The 23,543-nt window shown below is 41.0% G+C and overlaps 1 protein-coding gene across 3 annotated transcripts in view; it reads right to left on the reverse strand.

Moving 5' to 3' along the window:
* Camk2d (calcium/calmodulin dependent protein kinase II delta) overlaps positions 1-23,543 on the reverse strand; it is a 259,713-nt gene that overhangs the window by 94,756 nt on the left and 141,414 nt on the right. For all 3 annotated transcript variants that reach the window (XM_052179294.1, XM_052179293.1, XM_052179291.1), the window contains exon 4: positions 21,111-21,165. In XM_052179294.1, coding sequence (XP_052035254.1) covers positions 21,111-21,165 — 55 coding nt within the window. The remainder of the gene's footprint in view (positions 1-21,110; positions 21,166-23,543) is intronic.

The raw sequence follows: 23,543 nt of genomic DNA on the forward strand, positions 1-23,543 counted from the left end.
TGTGCTATTTGACACTCTGAAATACCCGTCAGAGATTCAACCTGTTTTCCTTGCTGTGATTATGTTTTAATTTCTCTTTGTTATTCAGAGAAGGTGTGAGGTTTTTCCTTCCCATATTAACCTCAGCTCCTACTCAGTAAAGAACAGATCCAAGCCGAAGGGGAATGGCTGTTAGGGAACAGAAAAGATTCAGCCATGTCCCCCTCTGAGGGAAAGGTAGCAGATGCTGCCATTTTGGGTGGCGGCTCTGGTAATTCTGCTCTAGGTATTCTGCTCTAGCCTGCTTTAACTCTCTGTATCGTTCCAAAGCTCTCGGCGTACCGCATCTGTAGTGTGCCTATGTCATACACCAAAAAAAGGGGAGGGGGCATTTTCTAAAGTCCAGTTTACATTGTTAAGATAAAAACTTAAGTGTTGGTCTTCCCGGCTCCTTTTCATGTCTACATTGCCATTCTTTTACATTTTTGTCTGTTTTGACTTTTGCGATACTTTCCCTCATTCTATTCTGGGCTCCTGTAATCCCTTTGCCACACCGCCACAAGACAGAGCTTTGCAAAATGAAATCGGATTATTTCCTTTCCCGTTTTTTTTTTTTAAAGCCCGCCACAGCTTCCTGCAGCACTATATGGAATAACCTTAAACTAACTTTCCCGACCTTTGAGGCTTTTTGATCTCTGACCCACAGCTACTTCACACAGTTTTCTATCTTGGCCGTCCACTCTGGCCTCCCTGTAGCCCTCACCGAGGCTACTCTTAGGCCTGCACCTGTAGTTCACATCTGCTACTGAGGCCCCAGAGGCCCTGTGGTGCTCACTCCTTTAAGTCATCTGAGGCCCCAGAGGCCCCACAGTGCTCACCCCTTTAAGTCATCCATCCCCACCTTGTCACAGCCATGCGATAGCTAACTCTCATGTCAACTTTCTTGTACAGAGGGAAACGTCTCAGATGCCCGTGAGAGGGTTGCATCTGTTAACATTATCATTCTCAAGATATGTCTAAAAAGTAGTTAGTGTCTTTTGGTATGCCTTAAAACAAATTCTGGGTGAAATTTGGAATGGGTTAAAATCGGATCAATGAGATGGTTCGGTGGATAAAGGTGCTTGCTGTCAAGCCTCGGGAACTGAGTTCGATCCCTGGGACTCATAAATGAGAGAGATCTGATTTCAGTAAGGTGTCCTGTGACTTATGTCCCCCATGTCTTTTCCCCTCCCCTTCTCACACACACTCTAATGTCCTAAATTTATTGATTTAATTCTGATTGATAGATTCCAACCATATTACTTGGCATATTCATATTGACTCTTAGGCTCATGTATTTCAGAAATACAAGGAACCAATAACAAGCTGTTTACTTTAACATATGATTACAGTAGAGTCAATTCTGGAAAAAATAGCTTAGATTTCTATGAAAGTTTATTCTTTTCATTGCTAGAGCCTGGTAATTTAGGAATAACGGGGCTGACATTAACAACAAAAATATTGGCCTGTGTGGTAGTTTGAATGAGGTGTCCCCTATAGACCAGGGCATTTGAATACTTGGTCCCTAGTGGATGGTGCTGTTTGGGAGATTTAAGAGGTACAGCCCTACTGGAGGAAGTACATCACTGGAGGTAGGCACTGAAAGTTTAAAGACTCCCAACATTTTGAGATAGCTCTCTGCTTGTGTTTTTGGTTAAAGAAGTGAGCTCTTTGTTTCTCTAGTATCCAATGCCTTTCTGTGGCCAAGTTTCCTTGCCTTGATGATGATGGACTCCTGTTCCTCTGGAGAGTTAAGCCCAAATAACGGTTTCCTTCTGTAAGTGAACTAAGCTGTGATGTTTTATCAGAGCAACAGAAAAGTTGCTCTGATATATATATAGCCTATATATATATATAGCCTGATATATATATATATATATATAGCCTTTATATAGCCTATAAAGTTTGATTACAAATATCAAATGTTAATTCTTTCTTTTAGAAATTAACTTTTAGAAAAAAGTGTAAAAGACAGGTTTTTTTTTTTTTCTGTCCTTTACATGAAAGGTACAAAATGTAGCAGAAGTGGCAGGTTAGAGAACTCAGAAGAAGTCTAGCTCAGGTTCTGAGAACTCTGGAGCTGACTAGAGCACAGTCTCCCTTCTTTTTACATGAAAATACAGGGCTTTCCTCTGCTGTCCTGTTCTCCCTTCCATATGACTTGCCTCATTTGCATAACACGTTTCTGTAGCTTCCATTTCAGCATTGTGGCATGGATATGCATTTTCTTTCTGTTCCTAAGTCTGTATGCTCTTAAAATGTTAGTCCTTGTCTTGCTTCTCATTCAGGCTGGCCAGGCCCCCATTTGATCCAATAAGCTGTGTCCAGCGTTTGGAGTCACATGATGTTCAGAGATTTATTCTCCAGGAGTGAGCATGGGACAGGAAGGACATTTGCTTATGAGTCATTAAGTAAAAGCATTTAAATCCAAGGCACATGCGCCTATCTCCTATTGATTTTTCTTTAACACAGGCCATCTTTCCACCTTCCTTTGTTGGGGCACAATTTGCATAGTCTGATCTTGATTCTTGGGGATTTTGAATTATATATTGCTGTGCCATTATTACAGGTGATCCAGACAGAAAATTCATAACTAAACATTTTTTTCAGGTCATATATTTTATCTCTCTTTCCTTGCACTTTTAAAACAGAACCCAACGCTTTAGCACAATGTCTTTAGTATATTATTACCTTAAACAAAGAACAGCAACAACAAAATCTGGGCTGGCAAGATGGCTCAGCCAGTAAAGGCTCTTGCCACTAAGTATGCCAAACCGAGCTCCTTATCTCCAACCCTGGGCAACATGGTAAAAGGAGAGGATTGGCTCCCTCATATACCTGTCCTTTGCCCTCCACATATATGCACTAGTCCACATTCAGTCGCACATAAGCACCTAGATAAAGAAAATTGTTAGAGATAAGAATCTTCCTTTAAGAGGCAGAGGAATCTTACATACATGGGTGCTTATAAGAAACTAGGTGATGTTTCTCCTCATTGCCTGTCCACACGATCCTTTAAGTAACTTAGGCATGGACTTCATGAAACAGCTAATGTGTGAGAGAGAGATGGTACAGAGGAGTCACAGCGATTTCTCTTACCTGTTACACAGGTAAAATGTCTCTTTTACTGTATGTACAGTTGGGAGCTCAGTCTCTGAATCTAGACTCAACTGCTTGACAAAATATGCGCTATTCCATGGCACTCTGCCAGTGGAAATGCCCTGGTGATAATCAGAGGTCACAGCTTTATTTAACACTAACACGGTCACACACCGAATGGGAGACAGACAGACTGTCCTCCCGTGACTGCTCAGGAGTCCAGGCTCCGGAGTCCAATCTTGCCTTTAAAAGGTGGGGCTCACCAAGTGGCTTAAAACAGGTCTCATCTTTCATCAAGGGCTTCTAATTTTAAATTGCTGCATGCTAAATTTTCTCTGAACTGTCACCCTGAAGCTCCGCCCACTTCTTTCAGCCAAACCATTGGTTTTAAATGAGAATTTCCCAGGGCTGTGACTTGCCAAGCGCACTTGGAAGTGCAGCACACATGGGATGCGAAGCAATGAGAAGTGATCCCTCACCTGAATAAAAGCCTCCATTATCAAGTTTTGGTGTGTTTCATGTAAGAAATCAATCTAAAATATTCTAATATAACTGCCACTGCTCTAGATGATAAAAAAAAAATAGTTCCCTTAGAAAAATTAAAATCAGAACAAATAATTTCCTGGAAATAACAAACTAGAATTCTTCTTTAAATGCTACTGAGAAATGCCCTGTAGCGGCATTATGATGAGACATGGGTGACATCACACGCATTTATATCTGTAAAGGAAAACTCCTTTCCAAAGTGAGGCACTAGGATTCTCCAACTAACTTTCCCCAGATCCAACATTCTCTAGGAATCCTGCATTTCCAGCAAGAAAACCCAACCTATTAATTGCTGTTTAAAGCTCTCGTGGTTTGAAATGGGAAGACTTGGGGGTAAAGCATACAATTTTTGTTTCTATTACTACAGTTAAATGCATATAAAACAAGGGAACAGACAAAATATACTGACAAAAGCAGTTATCTAACTTGCTTCTTACTATTTACGTCACCTGGACATGCCCTTTATTCCTACCATGTGCTGACACACCTGGACTAAAGATGGCTGTCACACACTGAGTTAGGGAAACTCACAACATGGTGGCTGTGTAAAGCGGGAGGTCTGGAGAGAACAGATGCTATTCCTGGGCTTCTTCCCGAGTCCTGATGATCAGGACAGAAACTCCTGTACAGGCCTGTGCTTCTTTATCAAGCCCCCTAATTCTGATGAAGCAGTGAAAGTGTGTGTAACCAAAGAACCTATTTATTATCATCAAATGAAAGCAAATCCTGACTGTTACTGTTGCTCTGCTCATAAAAATGCAACGCATACTTCAAGAGCACTGTAGTTTATTAGGTACTAGTTGGGAAGGTGTTTTTCCTCCTCCAGACTCCCCGATCTCTTGCAGCTTACCCCCAGCTGCTTCATTATACACAACTGCATCAGCTCCCACCCCTTATTCTCTGAAACAGTATGACAGGAAGGAAGTGAATACAATTCAAAACTTTTTTGTATGTTTTCCATAGAACTCAGACTTATTAAACTGCGGTAACATCTATCAAATGCATATTCTCCCACAAATACTTCTTTGGCAAATTTTACATCAGTGGAGTTATTTAATTCTTCTGGACAATATGTGATATTGTTATTCTAGGCAAAACACCCAACAAGTTGAGGTTCCAAGAAGCAAAGCAGACTACTCAAAACTGGAGTTGAAGTACTTGGCAGAAGTGCAGATCAAATCTACACAAGTCTCTTCAGGGCTATGACTCCTACTTAACAACCACAGCATTGGTTCCAGATGAATATCAACTGCAGAGGTAAAAGCCACATTAGCATACACAAACAGAATAAAACAAATGCTGATAGTTACCCCAGGCCACACCAGCCCCCGGCCTTCTCATATCCTTTCTATTCTATGCTGGGTTGATTTCCCCTCCTGATGTTTCCTTTCTAGTCTCCTATCTTCTTTTTGTTGCTTTTGCTTCTCGTTTAACTAAGGATTTGTAGCCAAAGAGACTGTGTGTGGCTTATGGAGATCCTTGGCAAGGGGATCCTTGGCAAGATGTTGGTCACACAACTCAGATGGGGGTGGGGCTTTCTGTCCTGGGGCAACACTGATGCCTCTTTCAGGTGGTGCTACTGGCACTCACCATAATTTACAGTCTGAGTACGCTTACTTGGCTCATGTGCCAACATACATAATAGTGGAGCACATGTGCCAACATACAGAATAGAGGAGCACATGTGCCAACATACAGAATAGGGGAGGACCTAAATCAGGGCTTGCAATCAGGGAGGACAAGACCCACCTGGATAGAGCCCCAAACTATATACACTGGGAAATGACTACTCCCAGTTAAATCACACAGCTGTTTCAAAACATCAGAACAGAGGCTGGGTAGGAATAGAAAGTATCCCTGATGCCTACCTTCTGTCTCTATCTCTAAAAAGAGAAGTCCATTAACTCCTTTATTACTTTTGTCTAATAGACCCCCCAAAGCAGTGATGGCTCACCACTATTTCCAGAGTCTGCTGAGACTGGACTCGTAGGTGAGTCACTCTCCCTCTCTGTGTTCATCCAGAACTGTCCTTTCTCATTGTCTCACTTTGGCCAGTGATACAGCTCCAGACTGTACCGTTTATTTTGAGCAACTCCCAGTTAAATCTGTGTGTTCATTTACTAATCACCTGACAGTTTTCCATTCTAAGGCAAAATAAAACAAATTAAACCGTTTGCTTGTTTGTTATCTAGGGATTGACACCAAGTACTGTTTGAATTTAAAATATCAAAAATTGAGTAACACATCGACAATAATAAAAAGATTATATTGTGTTATAGTTAAACATGTGACTTAAGCCTTGAAGATGCATCTCTAGAGTGATTTTTTTCCATTAAACATCATTCTTTGTTCCACTCAAGCCTTATTGCATATTCATTTGTATATACACAAGAAACCTTACATCTACAAACATATACATAGTATGGAATGCATGTGTACATAAATCATATGTAGACTTTGCATATGATAAAGCATACCCTGTTATTAACAAAAGAATTCATAGATGTTATCTAATTTCATAAAATGTTATATTACTTTATGCATGTATCGTGGTTTGAATAGGAATGTTCCCTCCCCACAGGATCATATGTTTGGTCATTATGGAGTGGTGCTACTTGAGAGAAATTAGGGGGTGTGGCATTTGTGGGAGTGGGCGTGGCCTTGTTGGACGAAGTGTGTCACTGGACGGTGGGTGTTTGGGTTTCCAAAGCTCAAGCCAGGCCTACAGTTTCTGTCCCTTTCCTACTGCCAGCAGGTTAGATGTAGAACTCTCAGTGTCTCCAGAACTGTGTCTATCTACATGCTTTCATGCTCCCCGCCATAATGAAGGAAACCACTAAAATTATAAGCCAGCCCTAACTAAACGGTTTCCTTTTACAAGAGTTGCTATGGTCATGGCATCTCTTCACAGCAATAGAACACTGACTAAGACAACAATTTTAGTCCTTTCAAACTTCAGCATGGGAAACCATGCATGGCCTGCGAGGCAGTTCAGGGGGTAAAGGCAGTAGTGTTCAAACCTGATGAGCTAAGTTTGGTTCTTGGGAGCCACAGGATAGAAGGAAAGAACCAGTTCCTCCAAGTAGCCCTCTAGCCAGCACACACCAACTCCCAACCATTCCATTACACAGGAATGAATGAATAAATAAATAAATTTAATATTTTTAAAGGCAATAAGGAGAAGAAAATCCATCCAGCAGAAGTCCATGGAATTATTTGAGTTCCTGTGATAATGACTGAACTAAAAATGTTAAGCTTTGGCTTTATAATACACTTCAGCTTAAAGACATTCACCCATGAAAAATATAAACAATTACAAATTTTGATTGGTAAAGATAGCTTTTAAATATTGTTTCTCATATTAGAACCAAAGGTAATTGCGTTTTGACCAAGTTTGCTAAGAAACACCCACCATTCCCTGCTCTGAGTGTCCATTTTGACAATTCCATTTTCTTCCCTTCAAAGGGAGTTTCGCTCTTGGCTTGCTTTCTGGCAGCCTCTCATCTTCTGTCCTGGATTTGGGTCTTTTGCCTGTCTTCTGAGTTAACTGCTCTCCATTTCTCCGTGGCGAGCATTTCCCCCTACTCTTGTCCCGTGTAGCCTACCTTGCTTAGGTAGCACACTTCTAGCTCAATGGGCTGACAGTTAATTCCTTTGGTCAGATTAACTGGTTCAAAGAGGGAAAAATACGAGTCAGATTTAATAGGACTGTTGGTAGTCACTGTACACAGATTCTGTTTGGAGTGAGACTTACTGCTGTGTGGTAAGGATCTTTGAAGAGCTGGGGATGGGGAAACCATGATCACAATATATTGTATGAAAAAAATAGCATTTTCAAAACAAAGAGCTCTAATTGCTAAATTGCACGGGGTATGTGATAAACAGAGAAAGCATATGGGCCCAGCTAAACAGATCAAATATAATTATGACTATTTCAATTATTTAAGAGAAAAAGTTAACTTTTGTTTGTAGCCATTTTGGATGACTGTCCCTGTTCTAGAAACGCTACTGGAAAAGTCACCAACTTTAATTTGACATTGTTCACTTTCCAACAAAATGTCTGTCTACCATGTGATTCCAACTCCCAGAAGTTCTGTTTCTTAAAGATTGGTTATCTCAGTTGGGCATCTTGTCACAGAAACAGAAGGTTAGCTGATACACAAGGCATGATTTTTTCTTTCTTATCTTTTTCATTTTAAATGTATTCACTTTGTAACCTGCTCACTGCCCCCCTCCCCGTTCACCCCTTCCATAACTCTACCCTTCTGAAAGAGTGGGGGCTTCTGGGTATCCCCCAACTCTGGTACATCAAATCTCTGCAGGGATGAGTACTTCCTCTCCCACTGAGGCCAGACAATGCAGCCCAGCTAGAAGAACATATCTCATAGATAGGCAACAGCTTTTGGGATAGCTCCTACTCCAGTTGTTTCTTTGGGACCTCCATGAAGACCAAGCTGCACACCTGCTTCATATGTGCAGAGAGGCCTAGGTCCAGCCAGTGTATATTCTTTGGTTGATGGTTCAGATTCTCAGAGCTCCAAGGGTCCAGGTTAGTTGACTCTCTTGGTCTTCTCACAGACTTTTCATCCCCTTCGGGACCTGCAACCCTTCTTTCTATTCTTCAATAAGAGTCCCCAAGCTCCATCCACTGTTTGGCTGTGGGTGTCTGCGTCTGTCTGAGTCAGCTGCTGGATGGAGCCTCTCCAAGGACAACATAGGGCATGATTTTAAGGGTCTGAATGTTTAATGGCTCAAGTCATCACAATACTTCCGGCTATAGTTCTCATGGGTTTCCTGACTAACAGTGAGTCTCGGCAGAAGACTGTATCATGAGCCATGAAGTAGCCAATGCTAGGGCAGGAACCAAAGGCTGATGGTAACATTCATGGCTTTTTTGTTCAAACAAGAACAGGCAAAATACACCATACTACCATGAAATGAAAATGACTAATTTGGGTCAACGCTTCTGAAAAGACTTGTATAGGTTCCAAATTCTAAAATAGGCAGCTGCCAAAAATAGACAAACAACCAAACAACCCCCCAAATGCCTTTCTTTCCACGATTTCCAGTTACAAATGCAATGCAAGAGGAAAACACCCAGGCCTTGTTTATATGTGTGTTTCAAACATCCTGGTAGTTTGTGGGTCTGACAGCCAGAGTGGCAATTTGTGTGGCTTAAATAATTATAGTCACTAATATCAGGCTCCAGGGTAATTAAATATCTCACTTAGCTTTCTTACTAAACATGCATAAGCAAATATAAGAAAAACAGACAATATGATTAGGCATCTTAACAATCCAGAATAATCAATATCTGTTTTTTTTTGTCATGAAGAAAGCACCAGGTTAAATAATATAAAAGTACTAAGCATGAATGGAAATGAAATGTTCTTTTGGGGGCAATAGCTTTCTTCTTAAATATCATTTGTTAAGATTTGTTTTTTTAATTTCTAATTTAACAATATATAATAAACTTCATATTACATAATATGAAAGTCAGGATCTATGGAGGATCATGATACAATGGAGTGTGTGTGTGTGTGTGTGTGTGTGTGTGTAATGTACACATGCTGGGCATAGAATTCAGGACATTGTGCAGATTAAGCAAGTATTCTACTCCTGCAACATGTATCCCTGCCTAATAAATCTACATCACATAAAATTTTACATGACCACATTATTGTACAGTAATGGAAGAGAAGAAAAATTATGATTTTCTATTAAAATTCTATTTTGAGAGCACTATTTCATTAGCATTTATTAACTGCATAAAATAATAGATTTCATTGTGACACTCTCATACGAGTACTGAACTTCGAACACACAATTTGAACACATTCACCTGTCATTTCCTGGTCTGGTTCCACTCCTCACTTTCTGAAAGCTTTATTTTGCAAGGCTCAGTGAAAGTGCTAAACAATGCTATCTTGTTAATTTAGAATTCAAAACTTATAAGATTCAAAAGCATGTATAAAAACCAAATTAGCATTTCTCCTTCAAGTATCCTTTGAAAGAAATGGAATATCTTAAAATGACTGAAATAATCTTACCAATTAATACATTAAACTTTAAGAACACAAACACATGCCACACAGACCAACAATAGACCATCCCCCCCCTCTCTCTCTCTCACACACACACACACACACACACACACACACACACACACACACACACGGTTACTGCATGGTTACAGAGACTAGCATTAATTTAGCAAGTGGACAAAAAGACATGAATACCGTCTTATACTAAAATTGTATCATTTGCCAAGCACTCACCACCCAGATATTTATAAACCAACAGGAACCACTTTTCTACTTTTACACAGTTTGGTTCTATCTTTGGAATGAAATAAGAAGGGTATTATTTGTCTAGGGTTTGGCTAGAGGGTTCAGAAAGAATAACTCTGTAAGTTAGATGCTGGGCATACCAACACCTCACAGAACTGTCACATGTCACACCACAAGAATGCGTGTGATATCAGGGCATGTGCCCATTATCAGCTAATACATACGGTTTCCTATGAAGCATTCTCTGTAACCTTTTCTCATGTCTTCTGACTTATTTGAAATGTCAAGTCATTCATCCAGGACAGCCATCCTGGATGCTTGGTGTGCTTTGGTTCTCTCTACAGATCCTTTCCGGAAGTCAGGAAAGGCACATATATCTCCCCCTGGATATGTTGTCATCCTTCTCCTTACATGTGATGCGTTATTTTATTCTCATGCACACAATTCCAAAAACATCACTGAATATGTATGAATAAAATGCTACTGTTTTTGATCACAAAGCCATTAAGGAGTTGGTTGAAGTGCTGTGAGAGATGAAGTGTTCTTTTCTCTAATCAGAGTTCTGTAACTACTTGAAGAATAGAATATTTTCAAGAGTTTTCAACAAAAGAATTAGTGTCTCTGCATCTCTCTCGATTTCTTTTGCCTTTTCTTGGTCTCTTTCCCTTCTGTCTGTTTTGTCCTATTCTGATTTATTTGTTTTTAAGCTTATTATATTTTATTTTATGATTATGCCTTAGAGAATGTTTGTTTTCTAATGAGAGACAGAAGGGGGGTAAATTCAAATGGGAGTAAAGTCCTGTGTATGAGGTGCGGGGCATAATTAGACTATATTGTATTAAAATACATTTTCAATGAAAGAAAAAAAAAGAAATTTAAGCTCCAATTAATCATTGCATGCATTTTCTACCACCTTCCTAAAAACTGTTCTGTTTAACTCCATTCTCCTTTAATATTTTGACCCCATAATCTAGAAACTTGGGTCAGGCAACCTTCCCTGGAAGGTAGAATATACTGCACTATTACTCTGAATTGCTTTTTTTTTTTTTAAGTCAGGATCAAATTTTAGTGCAAGAAGTGATAAATCTGGGATGATGATAGGGAACTGGTAACAGCCTGCATTTCCTTTAGTCTCAAAGCCTTATTGGTGCCCTCTCTATCTACCTTCAAACGGAAGGGTTTATCCACCATAAGCAACCCATTTCCAGAACCTTCCAGTCTTGTTTGGATCTTTTCACATGCTGCCTACGTTAGCATCCGTGCCCCCCAGGTGCTGCTCATGACTTCGCCTTGCATGAGGCTCACAGCAGTCCCTAGTGTCTCCTGTTTAGCTGCAAAGTCCACTTAGGCAGGGCCTGTGTCCTATTCACCTGCCTTATATCTAGCATTTAGCAAAGTGCTTCACATGCAATTAGCACTTAATCAGTATCCACTGAATGGATGTATTATAACAGCAGATCTATTTGTGGAGGTTGGCTAAAGCAGAAAGTATGGGTGAGGAGCGGGCAGGAGAGTCTAGCCCTAAGCCAAAAGCAGGACCTGCCAAACTTGAGTGGCTCAAGAAGTGAGAAGTGGGCGGGGATCAGGTGGGAGCTGGGCTTCCTGCCACAGAGTCCAGGCTGGAAGATGAAGTGGATGAGCACATGGCAGAAAATATCCCACACTGAAGAAGCTGTCTGCTAAACTTAGTCCAACATCTTTGAAACTGCAACTTTTCCAAATTCTTCACATAGCATCATATCACTGATAGACCTCGAACACTGTCCCCTAAAATGACAATTACACCCATGATAGCAATACCAGCCTGTTTGCAAGGTGAAACTTCAGATCGAGGAGCCACAGTGAAATTATTTAATATGAGATAATTAATAGCCAGCCATGATTTAGTACTTAATGAATTTTTTTGAGAAGAGTATGCTATCAAAATCTGAACAAAATGAGTAAACTTCTTTAATGAATCGGGACATCAAATTTCAGTGTGGGTGTGTTTTAAAATATGATTAGTTTCAGTAATTTGCCTAGAAATCAAAAGTACCTATTTTGTCAGTGTTGGCTACTTTTAGAATATGAGAAACATGTAGGTCAGGCTTCTATAGCCTAAGATATGCTGGAAAAATTCAAACTCCTGGTCTTGATTTCTTATCTCTGTTCTAATAACTATGACCCACTTTGATTTTTTGAATCGAAACAATTTGTAAGATTTTAAGAAATTATAAAATACATCTAGCTAAGTAGAACAACACTGTGAAATCTACTATCTGGTCTAGCGTTTAAAGACCAATGCTTTGCAATAACGGGCAAAGAAAGAGCTGGACAGATTGAGAAACAAATGACCCTTCATCTTTATGCCATGAAGGTGAGATTACAATGTTAACCCATGTCCTCTGTATGGAAAGTAGGGTAGCATACCATAGTTTGCAAGAGCAGAGGTCGATGGTGGATACCTCCTGAGATCCACTGTGTGTGCAGAAATCATAAACTGCAATGAGTTAGTAAAGATCACAGTAGACAATCTTAATAGATTAATATCTTCATGGAAACATAATCTTTAGAGTTTCTCATAATTTGATGAGCTTAACCTTCTCCCTGGTCCATTTTTTATTATTATAAACAAACTAATGGGATCTGAGTAACGTTAGAAAGATGTTTATTTAGCTCACATTTCTGTAGTTTCAAAGACCCTTACCTGCTGATGGCCCGCTGGTTCAGACAGAACAGATGTGACACAAAGTATTTCATGATGAGACTCTTTTGGACCATCTCTGTTTTTAAAAACCTATCATTAAATCACAGGGCTCCACCCTGACAAAATTCATCCAATGCAAAGTGACACCCAAAGCCCTCAACTCTGTGCCTGGATTAAGTTTCTGTTTTCTTCACACTTCAAAATGTCGATGAAATTTCAACACATGAACCCACTGGGGACACACAAACCATCACAAGGTCCAAGAGCTGTGTCAGGTCATAACAGGGGACACTGGAGGATAAATAACACCCCGCCTCTCTGAGCAGGAGAGGAAAGATCAAGCTTGAACATGGCAAAGTGCTCTGTTGAACTTAGAAAGTTCTACCCACAGGAGACAATACTTCAGAAGAACCTCAATTTCTGAGCTCTTCCCAAAGCTCAAGTAGCTGGGAGGGGTGAAGATTCCAAACTACCCTGCTCCATTCTCAGCGCCGAGAAGATGACAGGGACAAAAGCTACACACAGCGGTGAGATCTAATCACAGGCCACAGAAGCTGCCTCTCAAGGCTTTCTTTTACATCACTACAGACCTATTTGCCACAGTTCCTTTTACCCAGCACCTAGCTTCCTTTCAAAATGGTTATAAGGAAACACAAGCAAAACCCTGAACCACAGGCATGTCGGGAATGTTGGAATTGTCAGGCCAGGAATTAAAAGAAGAAAAAAAGAAAGGAAGGAGGGAAGGAAGACAGAAACAAACTAGTGGAAAAACTGACACCACACAAGAAAAATGAGTATTATAAACAGGGAGCTGGAAATTCGAAGAAGGCTGAAAGGGAATGCTGGTGATCATGGCCTTGACAACTAAATGCCCATGAAGAGAGCCCTATATTGGCTCCTTGGGAAACTGGGCACAGATGACAATTGTGGAGTTTGTGTATATGATAACTGCAGTTCACAAAGACTGAAAAGAGAAAAATGACAAGGAAAGTCAGAACACAATATCTAACAAATTTGCCAATAGCCATGAAATACAAAATGTCCAGATTGCAGGTAGCGTGTGGCTGTTCTGGGAGCATGGGACATTAGAACAGGGCAATCTGAAGCCGCAAGGACTGAGAAGGTCCCAAAACAGTCCCTCAAATGTGATGGCTCACAAAAATAAAGACAAACACCCGAAGGAAGCCTTACCCCAACCCTAGTCCTGGTGGGCACCTTGGCTGAGAGACACAAAGATTCAGAATGACTCAACTTCTAAGCAAAACCAGTGAGCAAAGAATGAAATGAGGAAACTGAAAGCAATCCCACTAAAGTCAGGGACTAGAAAGGCTGCCCCCCTCTTCCATATCTTTTCAATATAGTACTTGAAGTTCTAGCTAGAGCAATTAGATAACATAAGGAGGTCAAAGGGATACAAATTAGAAAGGAAGAAGTCAAACTATCACTATTTGCAGATGATATGATAATATACTTAAGCGACACAAAAAACTCCACCCGAGAACTCCTACAGCTGTTAAACAACTTCAGCAAGGTGGCTGGTTATAAAATCAACTCAAACAAATCAGTAGCCTTCCTATACTCAAAGGATAAACAGGCTGAGAAAGAAATTAGGGAAATGACACCCTTCACAATAGCCACAAACAATATAAAGTATCTTGGTGTGACTCTAACCAAACAAGTGAAAGATCTGTATGACAGGAACTTCAAGTCTTTGAAGAAAGAAATCAAAGAAAACCTCAGAAGATAGAAATATCTTCCTTGCTCTTGGATTGGCAGGATTAATATAGTAAAAATGGCCATCTTGTCAAAAGCAATCTACAGATTCAATGCAATCCCCATCAAAACCCCAACTCAATTCTTTATAAACTTAGAAAGAGCAATTCTCAAATTCATCTGGAATAACAAAAAAAACCCAGGATAGCTAAAACTATTCTCAACAGTAAAAGAACTTCTGGGGGATTCAGTATCCCCGACCTCAAGCAGTACTACAGAGCAATTGTGCTGAAGTGTCAATAAATAAAAAGACAGAGTTCCAAACCCTGCCAGGTTACCCTTCAAAGTGAAGTAGAAATTGAGTCAGATGGACAAAAACTTGGGGAGCTTGAAGCAAGGTTTGAGGAAGGGAGAAAGAAAATGGCAAAGGCCAGGAACACAGGCAGACAAAGCATGGGGCAGCTCCACCAAAGAAGGAACAGGGAAAGGTGAGGAGTGGGGAGTCAGTTCAATGAATCTAAAACACCCTTGTTCAAAATAATAGGGAGAGTTTATTCTACCGTGTGTGTGTGCGTGTGTGTGTGTGTGTCTGTGTGTTTTGTATATGTGTGTGTGTGTGCATGTACACATGTATTGATGAGGAACTGGAATGCACAAAAAGGAAGAAGAGGAAGCAGGAATATGTCACTGTAAACAGCTTCTGCTTTTCAGACTGTACATAAAAGAGAGAAAGTGATTAGACTTTATAAACCAGCACTTTTCCACCCATGTGCTATGACCCCCAAAAGACCACTGAAAAACACAGATATTTATACTACGATTCAGAACAGTACCAAAATTACAGTTACGAAGTAGCAGTGGAAATAATTGTATGGTTGTCGGTTACCACAACATGGGGGACTGTATTAAAGCATTAGGAAGGCTGAGAACCACTGCTTTAAACAATCCATAGCATAGAAAGTATACTAAGTATAGGGCATAAATAGCATCATTTTATTTGAAAGGGACCATGAATTAAATGTTAATGTATATTACACACTGTATGGAATCACTGAAAAACACCTTTTCAGGAAGTACAGTTGATAGCCTAAGAAGAGAGAAAAAATAAAATTATATAAATTAAGGCCAAAAGGGGCAATAGCAATAAATAAATAAATAAATAAATAAATAAATAAATAAATAAATAAATAAATAAATAAATGAAAGAAAAAAGAAACGGAAAACCCAACCAACAACAACAGCAAAACAACAAGAACAAAGAACAGAGGAAACAGAAAGCTGCCTGTGGTCTATCCAAACTAATAACCACATTAATGCCAGTGAACATTTTGTCAAACTAAGAATTATCAGAGTAGATTTACAAAAATCTATGTGGTCATATTCAGTAAAATGTTAACACGACCCTCCCACCCCTCCCGCTGGATATCTAACAACATGGGCTAGGACACTGCTAACCCAATGTCTCTGTGTGCTCTGTAAATATGGTCAGCATGACAGTCATGTGACAAAACAGCATAGCTCCAGAAATACAGAATTCTGTAAGGAGAGTGAGGCTGCAGGTAAAAAGCAAGAATACCTTTAGCATGTTGTCTGAGTCAGGGTTTCTATTCCTGCACAAACATTATGACCAAGAAGCAAGTTGGGGAGGAAAGGGTTTATTCAGCTTACACTTCTACATTGCAGTTCATCACTAAAGGAAGTCAGGACTCAAGCAGGTTAGGAAACAGGAGCTGATGCAGAGGCCATGGAGAGATGTTCCTTACTGGCTTGCTTTCCCTGGCCTGTTCAGCCTGCTCTCTTATAGAACCCAAGATTACCAGCCCAAAGGTTGTACCACTCACAAGGGGCCCTCCCCCCTGATCACCAATTGAGAAAATGCCTCACCATTGGATCTCATGGAGGTACTTCCCCAACTGAAACTCCCTTCTCTGCGATAACTCCAGCCTGTGTCAAGTTGACACTCAAAACCAGCCAGTACACATATCCATTTTCTCTGAGCCTTGGGTGAAATGGTGGAAGACAGGGTAGAAAGATTGTAAGAGCCAAAGGACCAGCTGCTAAATAGGGTCTTCTAGATGTGAAGGGAAGCTGTACCCATGAAATCTCAACTTAGGATTGTCACCTCACGTCTGGTGCCGGGGTGCCTGGAGAGAGCTAGCCTGAGATGATCACCAGTCAGGTACAAGGCAGGTGGGGACAGTCTCCCAATATTGGGAGCAAGCCAGACACGAGAAGAACCCCACCTGGAACCGCAAGGAGCCCTAGAGGGGAGTGATCATGAGACAGAAGACCCTCCAAAGGGGCTACTAGGATGGGTCAGATGAGGAGTGAGCCCCAGATGACAACCAGACTGGCACCATGGCTGGGACAGGGAGCTGGCTTGAGATGCACCGGACAAGCCTGGGGAGTGGAGAGTGGCAGAGTACTCAGGCGATGACTCCGCCCAATGCCACAATACACAAGCAAGGCATAACATGACATCCCCGAGACCACGCCTGAGATGAGCGCAGAAGCTCAGAGACTCTGGGCTGCCACAGAGAGGAGCAAGTAAGTAGTGGAGAAATAGAAGAAAAACAGAAGGATGTGTGTGTAATGAAGAGAGGCAGAACTGGAGACTCAAAGGTAGTGAGGACACAGTCTAATGTGAATAGCCAGTGATGACACCTGGGACCATGGGGTTCTGGCCTGTGCTGCCACTGGGAACCATGCCTGGGCTCATGACCCTGTAACAACAGCAAGGGTTTGTTACCACCAAACAACAGGCAGGTGACCCTGGTCTGGTCTGCCACCCGGGAACATGGTGATGTCTGAGGGCTGTGCAGACTAGCCCTGCTCCTCACCTGAGCATCATGGGAAAACTGGGTGCAGAGACACGAGAGTAGGAGGGCTGAGGCCATGCCTAACCAGCTGCAGTATTTGGGAGAGCAGGACCTGCACGTTGCAGGAGCTGTGAGTGAGCCCACTGGAGTATATGCGCATGGGAGAGCTGGTCCTATTGCTCATCTCCCATGCAGTGGCGTGGATGAGGAGGCAATATTCTCCTTTTCTCTCCTGTCTCACCTGGGGTCATGAGATCAGTCGAGCCGGCCTTGCACCTGACCTGTGCAGTGCAGTAGACCTGAGCCTGATGTTAGGGGTAGGGGTGAGCTGGCCCTGAGGGTGTGACCATGAAAGACCTGGTTCTACAGCTTGCCTGTGATGCAGCAGTGTGGGCAAGGGGTGAAGTGTCCCCTCTCACCCTATAGCAGGAGGGAGAGCTGGCTCTGTCCCTCACCTACAGCTGGATTTAGGAGAATAGGCCCTGCACCTCAACTGGGCAGCAAGGTAGAGCTGGACCTAGCTGTAGCGGTTGTTAGTGAGCTAGCCCAGGGTGTATGAGAGCCGGCAGGCAGACCAGCTCAGATACCTCTCAGGCCCAGATCCGGGGCTTTGAATGGACCCTCCCCAACATCTACCCCATGGACACACTGCTGGAGTGCATGAAGGGGCCAGTCCTACAGTTCCAAAACTACAGGATCTCCATGACCCAGGGCAACAACAGGATATCCAGGAGGAATCCCAGTAAGGTTATAGTATTGATAGCATAGCAGACGCCAGGGGCCTCATACCACAACAAGATTTTTTTTTCCTTGTTGTGGGGGAGGTTGCAAGGGTAGATAGTGAGTACAAGGGGAAGGGAAGATGAATGGGATGGGGTACATGATATGAAATTCACAAAGACCCAATCACAAAAATAGCTGGAAGAAACTCTTTCTCTCTCTAGAACTCCTTCCAGCCTTTGCTTTTTATAATGTGAAATCTTCCATTTAAGAAATACACCTACAAACCCAGGACGACTTCTTTGAGTCCGGTGTCTGCCAACCCACAGAAAGCATGCACGAGAACCACACTGTCAAAACAGGCATCAATACTGGGAAGGAACGCATGACAATTTCCTTCAATGGGAAAGCAAGAATTTATTTTATCCTGCAAATGACTGTGTAACTTTAGATATTCCAAATATAAGTATTTCACTGATGGTTCTCAGACCACACTTCTTTTCTTTTCTTTTCTTTTCTTTTCTTTTCTTTTCTTTTCTTTTCTTTTCTTTTCTTTTCTTTTCTTTTCTTTTCTTTTCTTTTCTTTTCTTTTCTCTTTTCTTTTCTTTTCTTTCCTTTTCCTTTCCTTTTCTTTCTTTTCTTTTTTTCTTTCTTTCTAGTTTTTGTTTTTGTTTTTGTTTTTTGAGACAGGATTTCTCTCTATAGTCCTGGCTGTCCTGGAACTCACTCTACAGACCAGGCTGGCCTCGAACTCAGAAATCTGCCTGCCTCTACCTCCCAAGTGCTGGGATTAAAGGCGTGCACCACCACTGCCCAGCAACCATACTTTTCCAATTGTATTGAAATTACATACTTTTCTAAAGTCATTCCTCTTTTCTTCTTTGCTGATTTTGATAGTAATTACATAACTTCATATTTATTTTTGGTTTTGTTTTCTTTCCAGCCATGTGGGAAAAATCTATATTTTTTAGTTATTCCTTTTCAAATCTCTAAAACTGGGTATTTAGGCTGCCTTATAAATCTCATTTACTGACAAAACGTTTTGATTGGAACTGGTGGTCATTCAAGTCACTTCCATTAAACACTAAGAAGTGATTTCAAAGCACCTGAGCTCAGAGGTTGAGTTGTCTGACTACACATGTTTTAAGCTCTTATACTCTGCACCTAAATGTTCACCTTCAGGTCTCTTCATGCTGGTTTGCCGCAGAAACAACCCAGGCAATCATCACTGCTATGCAAACAGTAGGTCCCAGCCACTGAACTAAGCTAGGTGAATGGGGAAAAGTTTTTCCATGGCAGCATTTATCTGTAAACCATATTTTCTTTTTTTTATTCGATATATTTTTTATTTACATTTCAAATGATTTCCCCTTTTCTGGCCCTCACCTCCCTGGAAGTCACATAAGCCCCCTTCTTTCCCCCTGTTCTCCCATCCACCCCTTCCCACTTCCCTGTTTTGGTTTTGCCCTATACTGCTACACTGAGTCTTTCCAGAACCAGGGGCCACTCTTCCGTTCTTCTTGGACCTCATTTGATGTGTGGATTATGTTTTGGGTATTCCAATTTTCTAGGCTAATATACACTTATTAGTGAGTGCATACCATGATTGATCTTTTGAGACTGGGTTTAACATGAACTGTTTTTATATGTTCTTCATCAGTTATTTTTCTGCATTATGAAAATGAATTAGGAGAAAGTGATTGACTTTCATCATCTCTGTCACTTAGTAGGGAACAGGAAAGCCTATAAAATATATAGATATGCATGACTGAAGGAGTACAGGAAGACCACATGGCACAGGATTTGACCCAACACTGACATGTCATCCAATACCCAGAAGGCACAGACAGCAAAATCTATGTGTCTACACCTCTCAAAAAACAAACAACAGAATGACTGAAGAACATTCGGGAAAGAAAACGATACAAGAAGGGCTTCAGAATCACAAGGAAGCAGGAAGCCTGGATGAAGAGCTGCATGGGTAAGAACAGGCACTGGGAGAAGTCACAGATGATGAAGTGTAACCCAGGCTGCACCTGTGAGGGCAAACCTGTGCTTCAGGCTGTGCTCAAACCGGGCTTTGGCTATTGTTTTCCAGAGTACGCGTGGGCTACAGGATGATAGATGGCCACCCGTCACTGCTTAGCCGTGGTCGTTTTCTGTTTTATCATGATAATAATACAACACTAACAAATTGGGCTTTTGTGATAGCCTGTATCATAAGATTCGGGGAGTCAGGTCTCTTCTTGGGAAAACTTTACTCAATGGATAAAGCATTTTCAACAGTGTCATTGTTCCCCTTTATTTCTGATGGAAGTCAGTCTGATAACTAAAAATAATGCAATCACTTTTAGAAGACAGGAAGAGCTTAAGATTAAGACAAGCCCACATGTTCCAGAAACCAGACACAACATTGCTAAAATCCAACTTAATTCAGCCTATTACTAACTGCTTTTAGATTCACGTGAATTTTTTGATGTGTACTTTCAAATGTGTTGTCACCAACACATTATTAGATGTGTATACTATAATTATAAAATTCTTTCTTATTGCTGACTCTTTAAGCCATGTCTCCTCCCCACACATACACATACAAACATGATACACTGAATGTCTCTGGCCATAAAACTTTACCTGGATTTAGGATAAAGTTTCTATGGGTTTGTTCTCAGTAGTAAGATTATTGTCAAATGATAAAGCTATTTTTTAATCTCTTAAATACGTAGTATCAAACTGACTTCAATTATGTGTATCTTTATCAAACTCTAGGCAGCCAGGCCTGTGGACTCCTGTGCTACTTTCTAAGGACTGAATATTTCCCCTTCATTCTTGTTGACAGAATCATGATTTAAGTTCTTATTAGCTTAAATGGAGCATGAATGCCAGGGTTATTTCCCTTGATTCTTCTGTTTATAGAAGATAAACTTTAGAAGTGCCTAGAAAATTCAACAGAAAACTCTGCTCATGTCAACCATTTTTGTAAAACAGTCCCCCGAGCAGTGCAAAGAGGAGCACACTCAAACCAGTTCCAAATGTGGGCAACACACGGCCGTGAAGCTGTCTCTGTCTAAAAGAATTGGGATGCAAAGTCACTTGAGAATCATTTTACAATGTTATAGCGATCCTTAATTGGGACTATGAAATGAGTAAAATCATGTTTAAATCACAATAGTTTTCAATCGTACAGCAATAGTGAATGGGCACGAAGCATGTACTTACAAGTCAAACACCAAGTAGTGGAAGCCCTCTTCTGATATACTGTCATGAAGTCTCACTGAGGAAAGAAAAGAGAAGGACGTTTGCAATGTTTTATTACATCACCTGTAGAAAATCAGTTCTCGGATGGACACTGGTATTCATGTCAAACTTGTGATGTATCAGTATTATTTACAGAAAGGCATGGGTGGAGGGAACAACACAAGATATGGGCTCTAGTTCTGATAATTACTAACTATCTGAGTTTAAACATTATTTAAGTTGTAATGACATTAGTACTTGTATTAAATGCTGGAAAATAGAAGAAAATGTTTCCACATATTACCAAGTGCTAATGTTACTGGTGATGATAATATACACACAAAGTTTCTAGGTTCAGACGATTTTTATACTTCCCTGTCATTCCTGTTGACCAGTGGTTCTCAACCTTCCTAATGATGTGACCCCTTAATACAGCTCCTCACCTTATGGTTATCTGTAACCATAAAATTATTGTTGTTATGGCTTCATATCTGTAATTTTGCTACTCTTATGCATCATAATATAAATACCAGCGATTTCTAGGCAACCCCTGTGAAAGGGTCTTGCAAGCCCCAAAGAGGTCACAGCCCACAGGTTGGTAACTGCTGCTCCTGATGTTGCCCTAACCCTCCTCTTCTTCATCAGCCAGTGCGCTGATCACCACAGCAGGGACAGAAAGGTAAGCACGAGTCTAGAAAAAGGTCTCCTTGTCCCCTCTCTTCCATTTGTCCTTGAGTTCCAGCATGGCACTGTGTAGCCAACCTGCCTTCTTTACTTGTCACCCAAAGTAGCTAAAAGTGTCTTCTACAATTTGCTGGTAAATTAATAAACCAGTTCCTTTGACCTAGGCCAATTTCCCTATGGGATAATATGCTTGTAGGAAATTCATATATGAGTTTCCACACTAGTGGAAAACACCAGTGGAAACTCATATATGAATCCTCTGAATTGAAAACACTATAAACACCAAGCCAAACATGTAAACTTACTCTTTACCTATCTAGTTTTTAGTTTCTCAAGCGTCTCTCTCTCTTTCTCTTTCTCTCTCTTTCTCTCCCTCTCTCTCTCCCAGCCACTCATCTCTTGCTGGTGATAATTCCTCCAGTTTAACTTTTATCGAGGGCATGAGGTGACAGAAACTAACTTGAAGGACACACTGCTTTTACAAAAGTCATGAGAGAAGATAGGGCTCTGCTGTAGCATGCTGGATGTTTTTTGTCAACTTGATAAACAAACATAGATGTATCAGGAGAGAGAGAATTATAATTGAGAAAGGGTCTCCATAAGACTGCCTGTAGGCAATTTTGTAGGGTGTGATTTGACTAATGCTTGGTATGAGAGAGCTCAGCTCACTGTGGGTGGTGGCACCCGTCGGCAGGTGGTCCAGGATGCTCTAAGAAGGCATACTGAGGAAGCCATTAGGAGCAACCACTGAGGAGCACTCCTCCACTCCTTCAGTGCCTGCCTCCAGGACCCGCATTGAGTTCCTATCCTTTCCTTAGTGATGGAATGTGACTTGACAGTAAATGTTGTAACAAATCCTTTCCTCTCCAGGTTGCTTTTGGTTATGGTGTAAACATCACAGCAAGAGAAACCCCAACTAAGACACGTATCACAGGCCTCTTTGACGATGGTGGCCACATGGGAAAGGTATGCCCAAAAGAATATATAAGTGGGATCAAACTACAACCATGTAGAGACACAGTCTACACTCCAGTTGTAACTCCACCTTCTACAATGGCCTCGCTTCGTAACACTGCTCTATCCACCACTGCAGCTTTCTAAGTCACTCTCTAGAAATCCCTTGGAAGTTGAGAAAGAGGAACTTTTGATCACCCTTAAATTATAGATGGTTATTTATAAAAATGGGATTCCCTGAGTCATTAATATGATGACAAGGCCTAAATAGGAGGCAACAGGACATGACCCAGGAATTCAGCCTCAGACCTCAATACATTCACTCCGTAGTCATGAACAGGTAACAGACCCTGTCAGGTATCCTCAACTCTGCAGTTTGTCATCACTTCTGAATTCTGAGATGCAGCTAAATCAACCCCCTTCCATTCTTCAGACTATAGAACCTTCTTCTCACCAATATTCTGAGGAATAAAGAATATTCCTTTAATCCCCATATCTCACTCAGAAATCCTGCACACAGTTCCTGGTCTTTCACAAAGTCATATCAAGATTTGGGAGAAAAACTGTCACTGAATCTCAGTTTCCTTATATGTAAAAAAATAAAATACTAGATATGAAAGTGATGTCCTAGGATTCCAATTGTGTGGAGTATTCCTCAATTTGCCAGTATCAAGAATGCTTGGTTCTGTTGCTTCTATGTCCCCTGCAGAAGAAAATGAAGAGGCCGATTTGACACTACATTCTCTGCTCATAACTCTTAAGCACAACAGAAAGAAG

This window comes from Apodemus sylvaticus, chromosome 4, assembly GCF_947179515.1.
Source record: "Apodemus sylvaticus chromosome 4, mApoSyl1.1, whole genome shotgun sequence".
Taxonomy (NCBI): Eukaryota; Metazoa; Chordata; class Mammalia; order Rodentia; family Muridae; genus Apodemus; species Apodemus sylvaticus.